This window comes from Ambystoma mexicanum, chromosome 2q (assembly GCF_040938575.1).
Source record: "Ambystoma mexicanum isolate Mex_15411 chromosome 2q, UKY_AmexF1_1, whole genome shotgun sequence".
NCBI classification, from domain to species: Eukaryota; Metazoa; Chordata; class Amphibia; order Caudata; family Ambystomatidae; genus Ambystoma; species Ambystoma mexicanum.
The window spans coordinates 646,534,427-646,553,103 of record NC_090924.1 but is presented as its reverse complement, the minus strand read 5'-3'; the positions used below and the strand labels follow the sequence as shown (position 1 = coordinate 646,553,103).

At 47.3% G+C, this 18,677-nt stretch overlaps 1 protein-coding gene across 2 annotated transcripts in view; it reads left to right on the top strand.

Annotated features, from left to right (window-relative positions):
* The window catches only part of MRTFB (myocardin related transcription factor B), a 498,019-nt gene that overhangs the window by 303,583 nt on the left and 175,759 nt on the right, over positions 1–18,677 (top strand). For both annotated transcript variants that reach the window (XM_069647827.1, XM_069647828.1), the window contains exon 7: positions 9,703–9,828. In XM_069647827.1, the coding sequence (XP_069503928.1) occupies positions 9,703–9,828 (126 nt within the window). The remainder of the gene's footprint in view (positions 1–9,702; positions 9,829–18,677) is intronic.

Sequence of the window (18,677 nt, the reverse complement as noted above, 5' to 3'; positions counted from 1 at the left end):
ACTACCGAGGCAGAGTTCTGGGACGTGTAATAGTGTTTCTCCCTGTGTTTTCTGAAAGAAAGATGAGCAGCAACCTGTAGGAGACCTGAGCATGGGGTACTAACACCTTACCGCACACATGCGCAAATGAAAATCCCAGGGGGGCGGAATTGAGTGCCCCTCATGCAATGGCCTATGGCAGGCCAGCCCCGAAAACTGACCGAATACCAGTGCACCTAGTTAAATAAACAGACACAGCCTTGCATACATATATATATATATAAAACTGTGTTAAAACCAATCCTTGACATTCACAAAGGATATTAAACCACTGCACGTGAATGACAAGACAAATACCTAGAGATCATCCCTCCATTTCATTCAGCATTAACTGATTACACTTTGAGGATGAAAATAGTTAATGCCATCAATTGCTTCACATGGGTATAGGTACATTCACCTTGGATGAATAAATAATTGGCTGGCATCAATGGTCTCACACGTGGCGTTGAGCCAAGGACGAGGTATCTGGTCCTTGGGATTACCTTCCCAGTGCCAAGGACGAGATAGCTCGTCCTTGGCACTTAAGGGGTTAATGAAGGAGAAAATGTTAGAAGGCTTTGCATGGTGAAATACTGAAATCACCAAAAAAGGCCTTGGCACTGGGGGGGAAACCCCATGGCAGTTAAAAGGTTAATACATTCACGTTTGGTAAATAAATAAGCAATGTACATAAGTGTGTCACAGGGGCGTAAATACATTCACCTTTGGTAAATAAATAATTGCTTAGCATCAACTGTGTCACACAGGGTGTAATCAAATTCGCCTAGAGCATATGCTCGCCCCTCTCTCTGACAAACCCTTGGGATTACTCGACCACTGCCTGAAAACAGGCGAGCCTGGAATTGTCATAAGCGGAACCTCCACTTTCACAGCGAGACGCCTATGGGCTGGGATCGGAAATGAGTGGAACACTGTCCCCCAGGCTGATAACCGTACCTAGCTAACTATAAACATAACCCACACAGCCAAACTGGGCCTCTGGATAATGAAAAAAACACGTCTCCTCAGCAGGGTGAGTAGCCCTCTCTGGATAGCTGACAATACTTTACACCGGGCCCCTTGATTGGCACCCACCACTTGTACGGCGATGCAGTACCTCAACCCCTCATGATGTGAAGCTGACCTGAATGCTACGGCCTCTCCAAGTTCGCTTTGACAGGTCGGACGAATAACGGCCTTCACGCCTGTCTGCCAAATCCACTTGGTTGTCGTGTATATGCACACGTTGTACACAGCGCCCCTTTTTCTCACTCTTTCCCACTTCTGCCTGGCTGCTACCATGCAGTGCAGCGGGAACGGCTCTGCTCTGTCCCTCACACACTGTGCTGGGGCTTGATACAGCAACCGCCAACTTTCTCCTTAAGCTCCAACATCCAGCACACACTCTCAACCCTGGATAGGGGAGAGGTAAACTGCTGGTGGGAAAAGGGACAGCTTCAGGGGACGTCCCGGATTTGACAAAGGGCATGACTGCACTCTGTGAACACTCTGGAGCTCCCTCTCCCTTGGTTCTCCCTCGCTTCTTCTTCGGTCCTCCCTCTCCCCATGTGGATTCCCTCAGAGGTTTATGCTCCCCAGCAACCTTCCACCAGTGTCTTCCGGCAGGGGAGCTCTAACCAACTCTGAGGTAGAATCACCTCATGCCTACGCTTGCCCCCCTGCTCGTTGGAGCATACCAAGTGTCCCTCACGCGAATCTCGCGCTGATGGTGCGAAAGAAAGGAAAAAAGCCACCCTCCAAAAATGAACGGGAGACGCTCAGCAAAACCCACATGTAAGCATGGGTTTACACACACAAAATTGGCACCCCCATAACACGATGCTCAGAACTAGGTGCTCTGGCTTCTAATATATATATTAGCAATGGACTAGTTCTGGAAGCCCAATGTGTAACTGACAAACAGTATGTTTAACGGGTTTACAGATGCAGGAGTCCGAAAGAAACAAAAAGAAAAAAGAAAGTGCCAATCCTTACCTCAGGTCTGCTGCCTAACCTCAGCCTCGAGTTGCAGCAGGTCGCTAGATTGTACCTGCTGCTTCTGACTGATTAATGGATGCAGCTTGCCTCCTTGTTTCCTGGAGCACTGTCTGCAGAGCACGGGCGTCCCGGGCCTCACCTGCGCATTCGGGCACACTAGGCCACGTGCAGTTTCCCAATGATGCACGTGACCCTACAATGCGCATGCGTGAGCCGATATTATCCACTGGCAGAATCATGCAGGGAACCACACCCTGGCTGGATTATTCTGGCTGGCCTGGATGGATGTCCCACATGATTTGATTATGCATCGATCCCCCAGTAACGAGGCCTACAGGGGTAAACAGGAATTGGCGTGAGAGCACAGCTAGTTGACTAATTTGTCTACCTTTTCTGCATTTTTTATGGCAAAGTTACTCTTGTTGTCTGCAATGTTGGCAGATGTTTAGAAGATGTTTGCTGTAACCTTTGCATTCTACTGTCATGGTAAAATAGTTTGGTTAAAACCACTCTCTGCTGGTATGCGATGTACGTCACAGTTAGGCTTGTCATTGGAATCTGGAAGCTGACTAGACTAGAACAAGGGCCTGCCACGCAGGTTCTGAATAAAAATCCGGTCTCCATGGATACACTGGCAATAATCCAGCAAAAAATACCTGTATGCTATCGAATATAAAGGAAAGGCTGTTCGTATTACAAAAGAATATTAAACTAATTCACATGAACACTGTCGATAAAACAGACGAATTTTGACCTTGCAAAGTAAAGCAGCAACAAACAAACCCTTTGCAAGAGAGCCATGCAGGAGGCGAGGAATGGGCTATGTCGAGTGCATTACTTTCTAGCCTCCTTCGCCACTCCCCAGCCACAATATTCTATCCTTCAGCCGGTGTCCTACACCCCGAGAAATCCACCCCACTTCTTGCTCACAACCACCATCAGCCCCACTTGCGCAAGTTAACCTGCCCCCTGCTGCCTCACACTCTGGCTCCTCATCCTGCCCACTTTTCTAGCAGGTCACCCTGGAAATAAAAATACGACAATGGCCCTCTTTACGAGTTGGGCAATGCAGCTAAATTCAGTAGCAACAGAGTTCCCACCGTATTAGTGCACTGGCCAAGTATGGTTTTGGCGCTGGGGTGGGGGAAATACCTCAAGCAAAATGCTGACAGTAATTCCCCCACCATCCTGCCATAATGCAGCCAATTCAGCATTATTACCGCTAGTGGTCATTCTGCCGAAATCCCAAATGGGGAGTAAAACCAGCATACCGCCACGTGTAATCTGGCAGCAATTGTGACATACCAAGTGGCGGTACCGGTAATATAGTTGAGTGGTATTCTGGCTGTAAATCTGCCAGAATATCCCCAAACTTGTTATGAGGCCTAATGTCCCTCTTTTGTTTAACCAGTGGCCTTTGGTGTGTTTTTTAATATATGACGTTTTCACATTTTTTTTTAAAAAGGAAAACAAACGCACCTAAAACCGTGGATGTCAGACTGAGAATGATATGATATGATATGATAGTTTATTTAAATATTTATAAGATATTTAAATATCCTCAAAACTGCCTGCCTCAGTCTGGAACAGCCTTCGTTGAGCCCTAAACATGTTCTGGCTGGTGGGCTGTTACCACCGAAGCACACACCACACCCTGATAGTTAATGCTATAGTAGTATAGCCCATAAATTGGGCATACATTTTTGGGAGTACTATCAGCAGCGATGATTGGTCTCTGATCAGTGCTCACGCCCGGCTAGTGCCGTAGATTCTTAGACCAAGAATAATATCAGGTTCCTGTATGGCGCTTCATGCTCGATTCCTCCATCTTGGAAGCACTGAAATAATCGCTGTTAATATGACCACATTTAATATTACTCCTTTTATGGTCCATGGATAAATGCTCTGATTACTTACCGGTAATCTTCATTACTCCTAGTGCTACTCTTCCTCGTCGCAGTACTTACTTCATGAGGCCCCTGCCTCCGACACAGGACCTTCTTCTATTTCTTTAAATTCCTAGAACTACTCCCCCCACATCCACGACACTCAGTTTCATATTACCAAGACAGAGCATGGGACCTTCCCCGCAGGGAGGGTGAGGAGGGTCGTCCGTACTGTGACGAGGAAGAGTAGCACTAGGAGTAATGAAGACTACCGGTAAGTAATCAGAGCATTACCTCCACGTCCACTTTCCTCGTCCCAGTACTTACTTCATGAGGTATACCAAAGCAGCAACGGGGAAAAGGTCCCAATGAGAAACAGAGCTAAAAACAGTGCAGCAAACACACCCACAATAACTCTTAATTCACATCCCCACAGATAAAACTCCAACCACGAAGGAACCAACCCCCCGAGTGGGAGAAACTCAACCCATAGCGGTTGATGGAAATCCCTAGACCAGCCAAGGCGGCAGCCATACAAATCTCTTGCAGAGAAAAACCCTCCTTGCATCGGCCCAGGAAGCCGCCAAACCCCTGCGGACCGGCCCCGATCGTGCGCAGGCACAGGCAGGCCAAAAGCCATATAGGCACTGGGATCACAACCTGGAACCATCGGAAAATGGAAACCGGACCACAAGCAATCAGAAGACTATCAGATTGGTGGGAAAAAGCAAACCTAGCCAAATACTCCAAAATGTCCGGCCGAACATAATGTTAAGCCAAGCCACCTCCTCATGCATTCTCGGATCATGAAAGAAGTCAGGGAGAACCAGATCCTGAGAGGTATGAAAACCGATATACAACTTAAGGGAGGAACTTCGGACCACACCTCAGCAGCACCCTCAGGAAAGGAGGGTGACCTAAGAGAGCCCCAATCTCCCCAAGCCTACGGGCAGAAGCGAAGGCAATAAGAAAAGCAGATTTCAGTGTAAGATGTTTGATATCAATCTCGGAAAAGGGCTCAAAAGCAGGCCCTTGAAGGAACCGTAATACAAGAGGGCGATCCCAAGGGGGAAGCCCTTTATCAGCACAAGGACGGGAAGAAAAACCCTGGAGCAACTTCCCCACCAACACCTCCCCATCCAAGTGACCATCAGAGTCCCCCAAAAGCAATTTCATGGAGGCTCACTGAGAGCGAAGCCTGGGAAAAAAACTTCCAGGCCCCTGTCAAAAGCCCTTCTGGAGGAATCGAAGGATAGCAGAGAGGCCAGAACGGAGGGCAGGGATCCCAGACCGCCCATACCAGTCTCGGAAATGGCCCCAATGCCTGCCGAACACCTTCAGAGTGGAGGGTCTAAGAGCATCCAACTACAGGATCTGAGAACCCCTGAGATATCAACCTAGACTGAGCAATAGCCACACTGCCCATTGCATCCAGTGGAATTCCAACCGCAGATCCCCTTGAAGGGGACACGGCCACCTCGGAATCAGCCAAGGTTCCTAGGACCGAAGCTCCAACAGAGAGGGGAGCCAACTCCGGCGGGACCAGAACTGAGCTAACAACAACACAGTCACCCTGGACACTCTGATGCGCCAAACCACCCGGGGCAGAAGGGGAATAGGCGGAAAGGCATAAAGGAAACCCCAAGGCCACTGTACAGAGAGGGCGTCCATTCCCCAATCCCCCCGGCCTGAAACCGAGAGCAGAAGAGGCGAACTTCTGCTGAGGCCGGGGATGCAAACGGGTCTAGGACCGGGGACCCTAATCTGACACAGGTCACCGCAAAGACCTGGGCCAACAGGACCAGTTCCGCCGAGGAGTGAAAACCGGCATCTGAGAAGATCCGCTTGAACATTGTCCACCCTTCTGATACGTGAGGCCACCAGAGACACCAGATGAGATTTCTCCCAGGTGCCTATCAGCGCTGCCAGAGCATTCAAGGAACGGCCGGAACCCCTTTTGCAGTTGACATATGCCAAGGCCGTCGTATTGTCCGATCGGATCAAAACCGCCGGCCGTCCAGCAACTCCTTGTAGTACACCAGAGCTTGGACAATGGCACAACTCTTGCCAATTGGATGATCGCCGGCTCTCCCCAGATCTCACAACCCTTGAGCTGAGAGGACCCCCAATGTAGACATTTTCTGCTGGCGTCGGTAGTAAGAGAGGCCACAGGAGGATGGACCATGCACACCTCAGCCTGTAGACCTGAAACCCCCCGCCACCACAGCAGGGAGACTCGCAGCGCTGGGGACACCAAAAACACAACTACGAAAGCCGAGACGTCGGAAACCAGTGGGAGAGAGTATAAGACACCAGGGTACATAACCGAAGACGGGCTCAAGGAACCGAAAAAACGCAAGACGCCACGTGCCCCGTAACTTCAGCAACAGGCGAGCCGAGACACACTGCCTTCTGAGAACCCAGACCAGCCAGCAAGCGCCCCCCCTGCACAACATCCAGAGTACACTCTCCCCAGACGTCCGGACAAGCAGTGCAGGGTCTTGAGACCCATAAGCAGTTGACACATCCTAGAAGGCATAGGGACCAGGAACACCCGGAAGTAGAAAACTTGACCCTGAACAGGGAGAGGAACAGGCAAGACGGTAACCCACAACAATCGTTCGGAGAGAACGGATCCCATGGCCAACTACTTGGACCGTGAGCTGGGTACCAAAGTCCTAACCATGCAAACCTGGACAGGAGGAGACAGGAACTGCAACCGATACCCCCCTCCGGAAGGAGCCCATTGCCCAGGAAGCCGAACCCCACCGGTCCCATACACCTCAGAGAAGATAGAGACGAGGATCCAGGGAAAACCGCCAGTCACTGCACTTGCACCAGAGGAAAATCACAGGACGTTGAAGCATCCCTGCGCCACTATATAACAGCATGCTTGTCAGCCCACAAAAAGATCTGACTTATCAAAAGGAAGATACAGGACAGCCCAGAAGTCCAGCAGACCAGGGCCCCCCCAGCCGACAGAGGAGCCACCAGGCTGGCGTCAAAAGGGCAGAGTACTGTCACAAAGCAGGGCAAAGCAATCCATCCCAGATAGCAGACATCAAAGGCAACCCCCCACCTGGGGTATTCCTACACTGGAAAAACCCACTGGAGTGACATCCCCCTCCACCGGCACCAGGGGCTCTGAGAACCCCTCTAAGCACAGACATGTGCCACCATGTGCCATATCACTTCCCACAAGTCTGAGACGAGGTGTGAAAGCAACACGTCAGCACCAGAGGACCTAGTCCCTAAAAGAAGAGACACTGGGAACCCTCTGAATGGCCATTACTTCCATGATGCATTTTCTATAATTCCATGCCGGACAAGGGAAAAGAAAATCATCTCCTTTGACATTCCCTCGTGCAGTTCAGAGGAAGAGGACAGGACAAAGAGTCTGCGTCCATAGCTAGCACAGAACCAAACACACCACTAACTCGCCACATTACTGAGAGGTGGCTTGAGCCCTGTATCCAGTAGCTGGTAGCCCCAAGCTCTAAATCGTTCCAATGCGTCGGTCTAGGAAGGATGAAATGCCGAGTCAGCACCGCAGAGACTCGAACCCGAAGTGTAGACTATGCCAGGCCGGTACCCTTCAGGCCGCTTGCAGACGCGTCCAAATTTGCGCCGTTTTCACAGGCTGCACGCAAAGAATGCAGCCAACATCCGGTGCATCATGGGCTGCGTGTGTCTGAGGAGCGGGTAGTATCTGACATGCCTGTGACAGAAAAGAGCCCCCGCACTTTCAAAGACTCTCTGCCACTGTCACCCCACGACAAGAAGCAGAGAGGCCACACAACAAAAGGGAAGGCTAGCCCATACTGCCAAGTTTCCAATAAAGATGTGTACACAGAGCACGAGGAAAAGGCCTGTCGAATCAAGATGGCCAAAACAGGAGGAGAGGGGAAAAAAAATCAAGCCCAGTCCTCCCCTCTCCTTACCTTCCCCCGGGCCATGCAGGACCCGGGACACAATGCTCACGCTGCGGTCCGGAGCCCAGCAAAGAACCGAGCGAGGCAATCCTGCTCAACTGTGACCCCAAGCCCCGCAGGTGGCCCAGGAGCAGCGCCGCACCTGAGGGAGCCGAGGGCCCCGCCACACAGCCCCCCCCGGGGGCCAGCAATCGGTGCTCCCCAGTGCCCCGCACCGGGAAGAAAAAGTCCAACCTGCCAGAGGCAGGAAAAATTAAACTGAGTGACGTGGATGTGGGGGAGGAGTTATAGGAATTTAAAGAAATAGAAGAAGATCCTGTGTCGGAGGCAGGGGCCTCATGAAGTAAGTACTGGGACGAGGAAGAGTGGAGGTAATGAAGGGCTGAGTCGGCCATCCTCGGATTTTAACTTGCAAAGTGCATTCTTTCACCATGTCGGAGGTGAGTGATTAGCAAGTGAACTAACCACCTGGCTGTTAATGCTATTTTCAAAAGGATTAGTAAGGTGTGTGTGTGGGGGTGGTTGGGTGTGTTTTTGGGTGTGTACTTATCACACTAATAAGGCAGATATATCATCATAATGAACACATAATGGACACATTCCTACAAACAACCCTTAGTGCACACTCTGAGATGCACAAAAGGCATTTAATCGCATTCAGTGGAAGTTTATGTAAGAAGTAAGGAATATGGTCTAGATCCCCAAAGGATATGTTTGGAGTCCAATTCCAGTATAAAACCATGTGTCCATGCCAATATGCAGCTTTCTCGCCCATTTATCATTCATAGGGGAATTAAACGGCAGTGCTCGCTCCCCCATCCCCCCACCCTCCCACCCTCCTCATGCTTTGTATTTGGAACTATTATCACAATATGCCATTCAGAACCCATTCATTCGCTCATTTACGCATGGGCGTGAGGAAACTAAAACACACTCCATAAGGATGATGTCATTATCTGGACTAATAACTCAAGACTGGCCTTCCAAGAAATAGAATGTCAGGCATTGAACTGTGGAGCCGTATCTCTTGCATCCTACAAAAAGACTCCTAAATTGGCCATGACTTTCTGGACTTTTTATTTGAGAAGTCAACATCTGAAGTTGATTATTTAGGGAGCCATCTAATGAAGCATATTGAGAATATTGGGTAAGTGAATGCTAAACCTCTTTTAAATATGCATGTCTTTTGCTAAGTCGATGGCACAATCTGCCTTTGCCTTTTATTGGTATAATTAATATGATTAACATGCTCCCTTTGTCATGCATTGGTTTGGTAAACTTTAGTGTTAAAGATGGCTTGTTTTGTTTTTGTTGTTTTGGGGTGTGGGTGTGGAGTGGGTGTGCAATGTGAGTACTAGTTTAGAATCTATGGCTAAACCACAGCCCATTCGTGGAAATGTGTGACCCAAGCTCGTTGCCAAATTGGGGAAAAGAGTGGCGACATTCTTCCTACCAATTTGCAACAAAAATCAGTGAGTGTCATCCAATATTTTGTTCTGATTTTAAGTTTGAGAATGATATCCCCTCTTCTGTACGATCGTACCAATTTCTCAATTACTGCCCAACACATCTCAGTATCTGAATAAGAATATTCAATACTGTTTGATCATTTTGTTGGACGCCATCCCGGCCTTAATACCAATCTGTGTTCTTTCTTGCTTACAGAGATCTTGTGAGTTGTATATCCTATATACGGCAACGTGGCGTGGTTTTATTTTGTGTTAACATGTTTGGATGGCCACGTTGTGAGGTCATCCTCCGCATTAATTTGGCAGTGTTTCAAAATTGTCGGCATGGTTGCTATTGCTTTAGGTGTGACCTCCCGGCGATTTGAAATACTCCAGCTTCTATTTGTCTACTTTCAGCCCCAAAGGGTACCCTCACCTATCCCAGAGTTCTTCAAGCCTGTACCTGTTGCCGACCATCAGATCTCACGCCCTGCAATCACCAATGCAGTGTCTCCAGCAAAGCCGACCCCAACCCTGGTCAAGGTGAGTGTATTGGCTGTCGAACACTTTATCTTTGAATCATTTCATTTCTAAAACTTAACTGCAAGTATGTTTTCTCAAGTAACGTCTGAGAAGTACAGGCTTTCTGATTGAAGGCTTTTTCCAAGATACTTGCTGCTTTCGTTTTTGAGCAAAACAGTGCTGGCTAAAGTGTCGAGCACAAAGAGCAATATGTCCTTGCTCTCAATGGAGAACATAGCTGGCAAAATTAGGCATGGAGAGCGAATGGCCGTTCATTAAGAACGCTAAAGGAAAAGTTCCTTGTGAGTGCATGCTATCAAGGTGATTGATTGATTGATATTTTATTTCTATTGCGCTCGTACACAAGTGTTTCAGAGCGCGACAAGGGAGGGGAACAGGGGAGAGCAAAACGGCGATCTTACTAGGCCCAGTGACATTGAGAACGTGCAAGTGCATAGGAGAGGGGGGAGGGGAAAAGTGCATGGAAGGGGGAGAGGTGGAAAGTGCGGAGCAGAGGAGAAACAGATAAATAACAATAAATAAATAATAAAGGCAACAAACAGTGGTAATGCAGCCAGCAATTTGCAAGTGCTAGGTTTAAGGCAGCAGACAGGGTAGGTCCGATAAGTGCAGGAAGAAAAAGGGGGGGCTGTATGGGTACAGATACAGACCCCAGTGCAAGGGGTGGCCTGGAGGCAGTGCGGGAGGGTGACAGGATGAGCAGGTACCTGGGCCCAAAAGACAGAGGGTGGCCAGGTGCACGGTGCCAAGAGAGAACAGATCAGCACGGGAGAGGGGGAGCGAAGGCAGAAGAAAAGAGGAAGGTCTTGAGGTGCTTCCCGAACCGGAGATGGGTCTCCTCAAGTTTTAGAGTGGCAGGGAGGCTGTTCCAGAGGGAGGCCCCAGCCGAAGACAGAGATCTACCCCCAGCTCGTTTCTTAGAAAAACGACTGACCCTGAGTGATTTGGAGGTAGAGGAGCGAAGAGCTCGAAGGGGAGGTATTTGCGGAGAGATAGCTGAAGGTATTTTGGACCCAGGCCCCAGAAAGCCTTTTGGACAATGCAGAGGGTTTTGAATGTAATCCTTGCATCCACTGGGAGTCAGTGAAGAGATTTCAGAGATGGAGATATACGATCCCAGGGCTTGTGGCCAAGGACAAGTCTCGCAGTCCTGTTCTGGATTAGTTGCAGAGGGCAGAGAGTAGAGGCAGGTAGATTTAGAAAGAGGCTGTTACAATAGTCCAAGCTAGAGAGCGTTACAATTGTTACTTACATTTCTCTACTTCCCACCTCCTTCGTTTGGTGCCACTCAGTGCCTACAGTGTGCCCATTTGAGAATCGTTCAGCTGAGAAGTGGAGCAGTAATTGCTAAGTACAGCGCCTCAAGTGTCACTATTTCGCAGATGCAGTCTCGGATGATGGTAGCAAGTCCTTTAGATCCCTTGTCCTAGAATGGATTCTGATGTGTCAAATTTTGTTTAGCCAACCTGACTTCAGTGAATGTCCATGGCTAGCTGTACTGATTGGACAGACGTCTTGGATTGTGTATGCATTTTAAAATATGTTCCATGATCTTCGATGCGACAAGTGGTTCCACATATTGGGCATGTCAAAGCTCCAACACGGCAAGCAAAGATGTCATGGATGTCCCCAAATCCGTTTTTTGTAGGGAAATGCATATTTCTCCTAGAAAATTGAGCTTTGCCCCTCAAAGTGGGAAAACGATCCAATTGAAAGGAAATTTCGTTTGTGTCCAGTAGTAGTCTTTCACTAAGTAAATATTTTTATTTTGTGTAGCCAGGACTTTTTTGTGAGCCCAGATTTACATCTTTTTTTTTTTCTTCATTTTGTTCAATTATTTGAGGTTTTATCTTAAAATGTGCATCTATGTTTACTTTAATTTTAAATACAACTTGTGGAAAAATGTATAACTCAAATTTCTTTTAATACTAAACTTTTTGAATTATGCAATAAATTGGGATGTGGGCAGGAATTAGGTAATGTCCTGGGGCAGACTTACTTAACGTGGGCACTGGGCTATCACCAGACATACTAATGGCCCCTTTATTCTCATGGAGGTGTTTATTGCTATTAGCACCCTGGCATGCTTTCTGGGGTGCTAATAGATTTATTTTTTAAGTTGAGAAATGGTGCGGTTACCATTCCTCAACTTAATGCAACTATAAATGAAAATGGCAGGTGTTAGGGAGAATTCTCATTTCTGTGCTAATTCCCTTCACCCTTGGAGGCCCCCAGCTCTTCTGCTGGACTTTGGAACGTTTTAATTTTAACCCTGGAGTGAGTGAGACCTTTTTCTCACACTCATTTGTTTTTTGACCTGATTTGGATTATGTGTTTCCTCAGTTTTTGGAGTCTGACAAAATCCATAGGCATCTACTTTTTGTATGGCGACACACAGCACCTGCACTGAGTGCAGTGTCAGACAAATCCTTTAGATTTCTCTTAAGGTTTAAATACCTTTTCTTGTGTGAACTACTGTTCCCAAGAATAGTAAAATTAAATTGACGTTACTTACCTTTTCCTTTTGTAGGTCCAACACACACCATTTTATGTGGAGTGCTTGGGGTTTACCTAGTAGCCCTTTATCCTACATTCTCATGTAGCATTTCTTTGTTGCCCTCACTAATTTAAATGGCTGGTGGCAGGGGTTTAATTTTCCTACCATTGTGCTTTTCTACCGCAGGCTGAATCGTCAGGTGCAGTACAGCACCCATGTGTGACCATTTTTGTCAAAATGTCCCTGGTCGTCTTTTTTTCGCCACTTTCTGTTTGTGAGCTCTCTCTTGGGCTTTATTGTGTGTGTTGAGCCAGACTTGAGAGCTTTGTTCATTTTGCCTTCGGCGGGCTTCAGCCCTGAAATCCGCCTCTGGCTCCAGTGTCTGGAAAGGCAGGATGTGAGGGAAGTTCCCGAAACTCGCCGGTCATTTGTCTCTATTAATGCCTGAATTCAACCAGTCCTGATCCACTGTCTGTCCTTTCAGGAGAGCCATCCTGCTTTGTGATTGATGGCCTAGGCTGTGCATGAATGGGAGAAACCTGCTTTAAAAGCGAGGGTTTTGGGACTTGATGCAGAGTTGACCACTGGGGGAAACGCCCAACGAAGAAATCGTAAATTAAGCTTGCTGCATCCTTCTGCACTCTTGAATATCCCGGTGAAGCCCTGCTGTACTGAAACTCCTTTTTCAATTCGACAGAGAAGCTCCAGAAGAGACACATTCTTCCCTTGGGTTAGTTAGTGGGACCAACTAACCCTGAGATGAACTCCATTGGACCATCTTCCCAACTGGCTGTACCTCTTTGCTGCTGCAGGAACTGAGTGGCAGGGGTCGAGAAATCCGTAGTCGAGTGCAACGTCTGAAATCCAGCCAGAAAATCCAGGAGTCTCCTAAGGGCCCTCCAGAAGCAGGACGACCGGAGCAAGAGTCCCCTCACCAGAGTGCAGGACCCAAGGAGTGAAGGAAGCCCAACCATTATCCGAGATCCGTGACGGTGCTGTTTACCAAGCACTGAAACTGCGAAGTGCTGCTGTACCAAACCGTAGCTGCCGACGACCTCCAAACTGCCGCGGCAGGAGCCCTCCAGACGTCCTCCCTCTTGTCCCCACGACTGAGGCTCAGAAACACGGGGGCCGGCATCGCTGCAACGGGACAGAATCCAGCTGGACCACTCTTCTTCATACCGGGAGGTACTGTTTAGATTTGGGGTACTTACCTCAGTGTCTTGCTTTTCTCAGTTGAGACTTACAGTGGCTTACCTTTAGAGTTTATCGCAACTCTGCCTTTCAGAGGTTTAGCAACTTGTGACTCTACAAGTGACTTTCTCTACAAACTCTCTAACTTTGTGCAAGACTTTTTATCTAAGAAGTGCCTCAGCTCCATAGACTGTGTTCCAATTGACTTTGGCTGTCCTGGCTCCCCGCAGACTCTTCTAGCCCATTGACTTTGATATTGTTTGTCCCTCATAGGTGGTAAATTGTTTTAGACTGTTACTGCTCAGAAAGGCTTGTCTAGACTTAATTGGAAGATTGAGTTGTCCTCACATGTACTGAGAACCTGTTTAACCTTATCCTTCCTTAAACCTTTCCTTTCTGCAACCTCAGAATCTGCAAAGTATAACTGGTGATATATAAATGCCATTACTGTCCTTGAGAATGAAGTCACCTCAGGGTGTAGGAAGTGTGTAAGAAGCATTTCCAAGAGCATCCACTAGAACACTTATTTAAAAATGGTTAAATAACTATTGAGTGTAAGTGTTACTTAGTTACTTGTATTTGTGAATTTCATTGCTACAGCTCACATTTGCCCCTCTTGAGATAGGCCTGGCTGCTCAGTCACACTACCAACGTGTGTAGTATAGACATATGTATACCAAAAGGTGGGTTACCAAGCAGATATGTTTTGTGTAGTCTCACACAGTGTTACTACATTAATTCTTACCCAACAGCAGGCATGGACACAGGGAGAAGGGAACTAAATCTAGTCCCTTCTTCCATGGCGGCCATTGCGGTGGAGGGGAAGAGGTGGCAGACGCAAGTGTCTTCAGCTGGTGAGTGATGAGGCAGCTGCAGGCAAGAAGGTCCTGGATTGGGGTGAAGCTCTGTTCAGGGTCTTCGGAGATTAGGTAGTTCAACAGGGATTCACTGGGCCACACAAAGGGATGCCAGACCTTTTCAGGAGTCTTCTTTGGATTGTCAGTCAGCCGTTCCTCCACAAGGGATTCTTGGATACAATGCTTATCTGAAGAAATGGCTGCAGGAGTCCTCTTCCTATCCAAAGTTCAGACTGGAGGTAAGTCCAACCCGACCAATGGCAAGGCTCTACACCATTTAAACAAACAGCCAGTAGTTGTCATACCCCACACAGACTCTCTGGCACCAGTTATGTGGAATGGGACCAGACAATCCCACCCTCTACTTTATAAGGGATTGCCTGACCTGGCAAAGCAGGAAGAAGGTCAAACAACAATATGGCGAAACAGCAAGCAAATATCTTGTGGCGTGGATATTTTAGGGCACTATCCACGTTTAATAGCCATACACAGTAAACTAGAATGTGCACACTAAAAAATTGAAACATTGTAAAAATGTATCTGCTGCCGCTAGCTTGACAAGTGTAAAAAGCTAGGGTGATACAAACGTGTCCCCTTGACTATAATATGCACCCTAAATGACAGCAAAGCGGTCCACGAAGTGGACACCAATACCTGAAAAATAGCTACAAAGAACCCGGCATGTGTTTCACGGTAATTCAGAGTGTGCGTGGACCCTTAGTCATACTTAAATGATGTAGACATGTGTAATTATTAAATGGTCATCATTACATGGGTCACACCCGCCAACATCTGCATCAGGGCATGAATATATATATGTGTGTGTGGATACAAGGAATTGTGAACCAACCATGGGTCCTTGTTCACACATTTCTGAGGGCCAGATCCATGGATAAATAATAATAATGTCAAAAAATAAAACGAACTGACTTATGGCTAAATGTGCATTATTTACACCATATATTTGTTAATAAACTGGTACCATGAGTCAGTGCCAAGTCCTCTGTGAGGAAACCTTCACCATGTGCCATAAATCAGGTCACCTTCATTCTCCATTTGTGGATAGTGAAATAAATTGAATAGAGGAGACTTCAAACTGTAAAATATCATGAGAGGTGGAGGAAAAAGACTAGTGGGATGGTGGTCAGGACAAGACGAGGATGTTAAGCACGTGACTCACTAATTGATTTAGGTAAGAGCAAAATGAAGGATCCGAAACGACCTAAGAAACGCACTTTTTTTTAGGCTGTCTCCAAAAAAGATTCACCAGGAATCGTCAAGTGAACCTGGCGAATATGACGGGAGGGGTTTTGAATGAACTGAGCCACGGTAGGAGTTAACAAATGAGCCGGAGAAAGGTCTCCTGGCTTTGTGTCTAAAAAAAACTCAGTTGCTTGGGTATGCACTGAGTCCAGGATTGACTGCAGCCGCAGCAATCGGTCCGGCGGGGGCTGGTTTCGGAGGTAGCGCACATGGTTATTCAACTATGTTTAATGAAACAACGTCAAACTCGCGTGTAACTACAGAATGACATCATGCCTAAGCCACTAGGGCTAGTGTTGGGCAAGACGTAGGCCATCTTTGAATGGTCCCGGCTTTATGGGTGTGCGATGTGAATGCTAGGTTAGACTGCTTAGGAAGTTCTTGGTAAACCACAACCCAATCGTGGAAATGTGACCCACGCTAGTTGACAAATTGGGTAAAGGAGTGGCAACATCAATCCACAATGAAATAAACATATTTATATAATGAATTGTTCCTAGTCCTTTAGACCATTTTTAACCAAATCAGTGACTGATTTTACGTTTGTGAGTGAGGTCCCCTCTTCTGTATGATTGTAACAATTTCTCAATTACTGCCCAACATATCTCAGTTCTGAATGAGAGTATTCAACACAGTGTTCATTTTGTTGGAAGCCATCCCAGCCTTATGTTATCTGAACTCGTTTAGCGCAGCGGTCGCCCAAAGGTATCATGGTGCTGAAGGAGGATACATAACGGACAGCACAGTGTGACAAATAGGAAAAAGATTTGAAAAGAAATGTTCAACTTAATGGCGGAACAAGAACTGGTCTTCAATGGAACAGCAAGAGGATGGAAGTGTATTCCAGAGAATAGATGCAACAATAGAAAAAGCGTGGCCACCAGATCTGGTACAGCAGACCCGGGGCACCTGGATAGACGGTGCTTTCACAGAACGTGGGTTGTGAAAGCAACATACAGGTGGAATTCAACCAGCAGGTATTCTTCACAGGACCATAAAGGGAATGGTGGACAATGCAGAGGGTCTTAAATGTAATTATGCCTGCAAACAGTGAGCCATTGTAGGGCACGTAAGATACGAGAGATGTGTACGATCAGAAGAAGCAATGTCCGCTCTTGCGGCTGAGTTCTGAAGAATTTGAAGGCGATGGAGCAGGTACCCAGGTTGAGCCAGATATAAAGATTTGAAATAGTCAAGATGACCAAATACAGCAGAGGCCACAACTGGCGCACATACATGCAGTAGCGGGGAGTGGAGGGAGGTAAGAAGGAAATTACCCTATGCAGAACTTTGAGTTTAAAGTGGTCCATCTGGCAGACTGAGCTAATTTGAGCCTCCATAGATAAAGATACAATGATCTTGACGCCCAGGTCTTTTGCAGTGGACACTGGTGAGGGAAAAGGGCCAAGAGAGGGGGGCTAGAAAGCCAAGGTCCAAAGAGAAGAAGCGGTGGGGGTGAGAGGGCACCACCAGTACCTCAGTCTTAGCGCCGTTAAGTTTGAGACATTTAATTCACATACAGTTTCCCACTGACTCAAGACATGAGCGAAGACTGGTGGCAGCCTCAGATTGCTGGAGGTCTAGACTGATGTCATCGACATATGTGTAACACAGAAAAACGATAGAATTTTTGGTCAATTTAGCCAGCGGCTGCACATAAACATTAAATAAAATAGAGGAAAGAGTGAGCCCTGAGGGACACCACAAGTGAGTGAAGCAGAAGCCGACTAGAAAGGGGGCAGAGAAAGAGACTGAGAGTGATCCATAATAAAAGGGTGAAGCCAGGAGAGGACCTGTCCAGAAATTCCAGGCCCCAGCCAGGCGGCCCAGCAGGGTGGTGTCAACAGTATCGAAGGCTGCTGGCAGATCTAAAAGAATCAGAGCGCCCACACCATCACTGTCCACCAGCCTGGTTAGGTCGTCAACCACAGAGACAAGCACCGACTCTGTAGCCCAGCCAGGATGAAAGCCAGATTGAATAGGGTCAAAGAAGGGTGCGCCTTCAAGAAATAAAGAGTAGAGGAGTAATGAGTGCCTAAAGTAAATTTCAGGGAAATAGGACAGTAGGTGGCAGGCAGGGAAGGGCTGAGTGAGGGTTTCTTAAGAAGGGCGATCATGAGGGCATGTTTAAGAGAAGAAAAAATAGAGCCAGAAGAGATGACTGCTTAGGTAAGTAGGGGGGCCAGACCAGTGGTCATAGCTTTGAGAACCGAGATAGGAATGGGTTCTAATGGCGAGGCAGACTTCAGGCGGTTGATGGTCCAAATAATGTCAGAGGATCGAAGACTGTAAAAACAGACCAAGCTGAAAGGGACTGCACGCATTCCTGAGTGGCCTGAAGGGTGAAAATATTGCAGTGAATGTGAGAGATTTTGTCAGTAAAAAAGCAAGAAAGGGAATCTCTGAGAGCCTGCGAGGGAGGGATGGAACTGTGGGGGGGGAGCAGGACGAGAGCGACTGCACAATTTTAAAAAGTTCTTTGGATTAAGTGCTTTTAGTATATGATTGGTGAAGTTATACCGTTTAGCGGCCCGAGTGGTTTTATGATATTGTGTGGTTGCAATCCTTAATACGCAATCTGTGTTCATTCATGATTCCAAAGATCTTGCGGGTTGTATATCCTATATACAGTAACCCACATGGGCGTTTCATGCAGTATATAACATTGCTAGAATTACAATTAGCAAGGAATCTGTGCTACACCGTCCAGCGATTGTTAAAGAAAGTGGCGTTACATGATAAACACTTGCCAGAGGGGTAATTAACTCAGATTTCCAGTTGGCCCCCAGCATCCCCTGATGGGCTGAATTTTGGGTTCTCTGTTGCTTCTGACCAATGTTTGTTTGAGAGAAGGGTCCTTCTTGTAAGCAAACAGTGGGGATTTCATGTGATCCCCCTTCTGTTAAAAACCTCAAATTTTGGTTTAATGATACTCCTGTGTGGGCCCTGTTAGGATTAAATGTGGTAACACAAGTAATGCGATGCCTTTAAGGCTTAATAAATGTTCGCTGTGTGTGCATTTGGCTCGTTTCTAAACA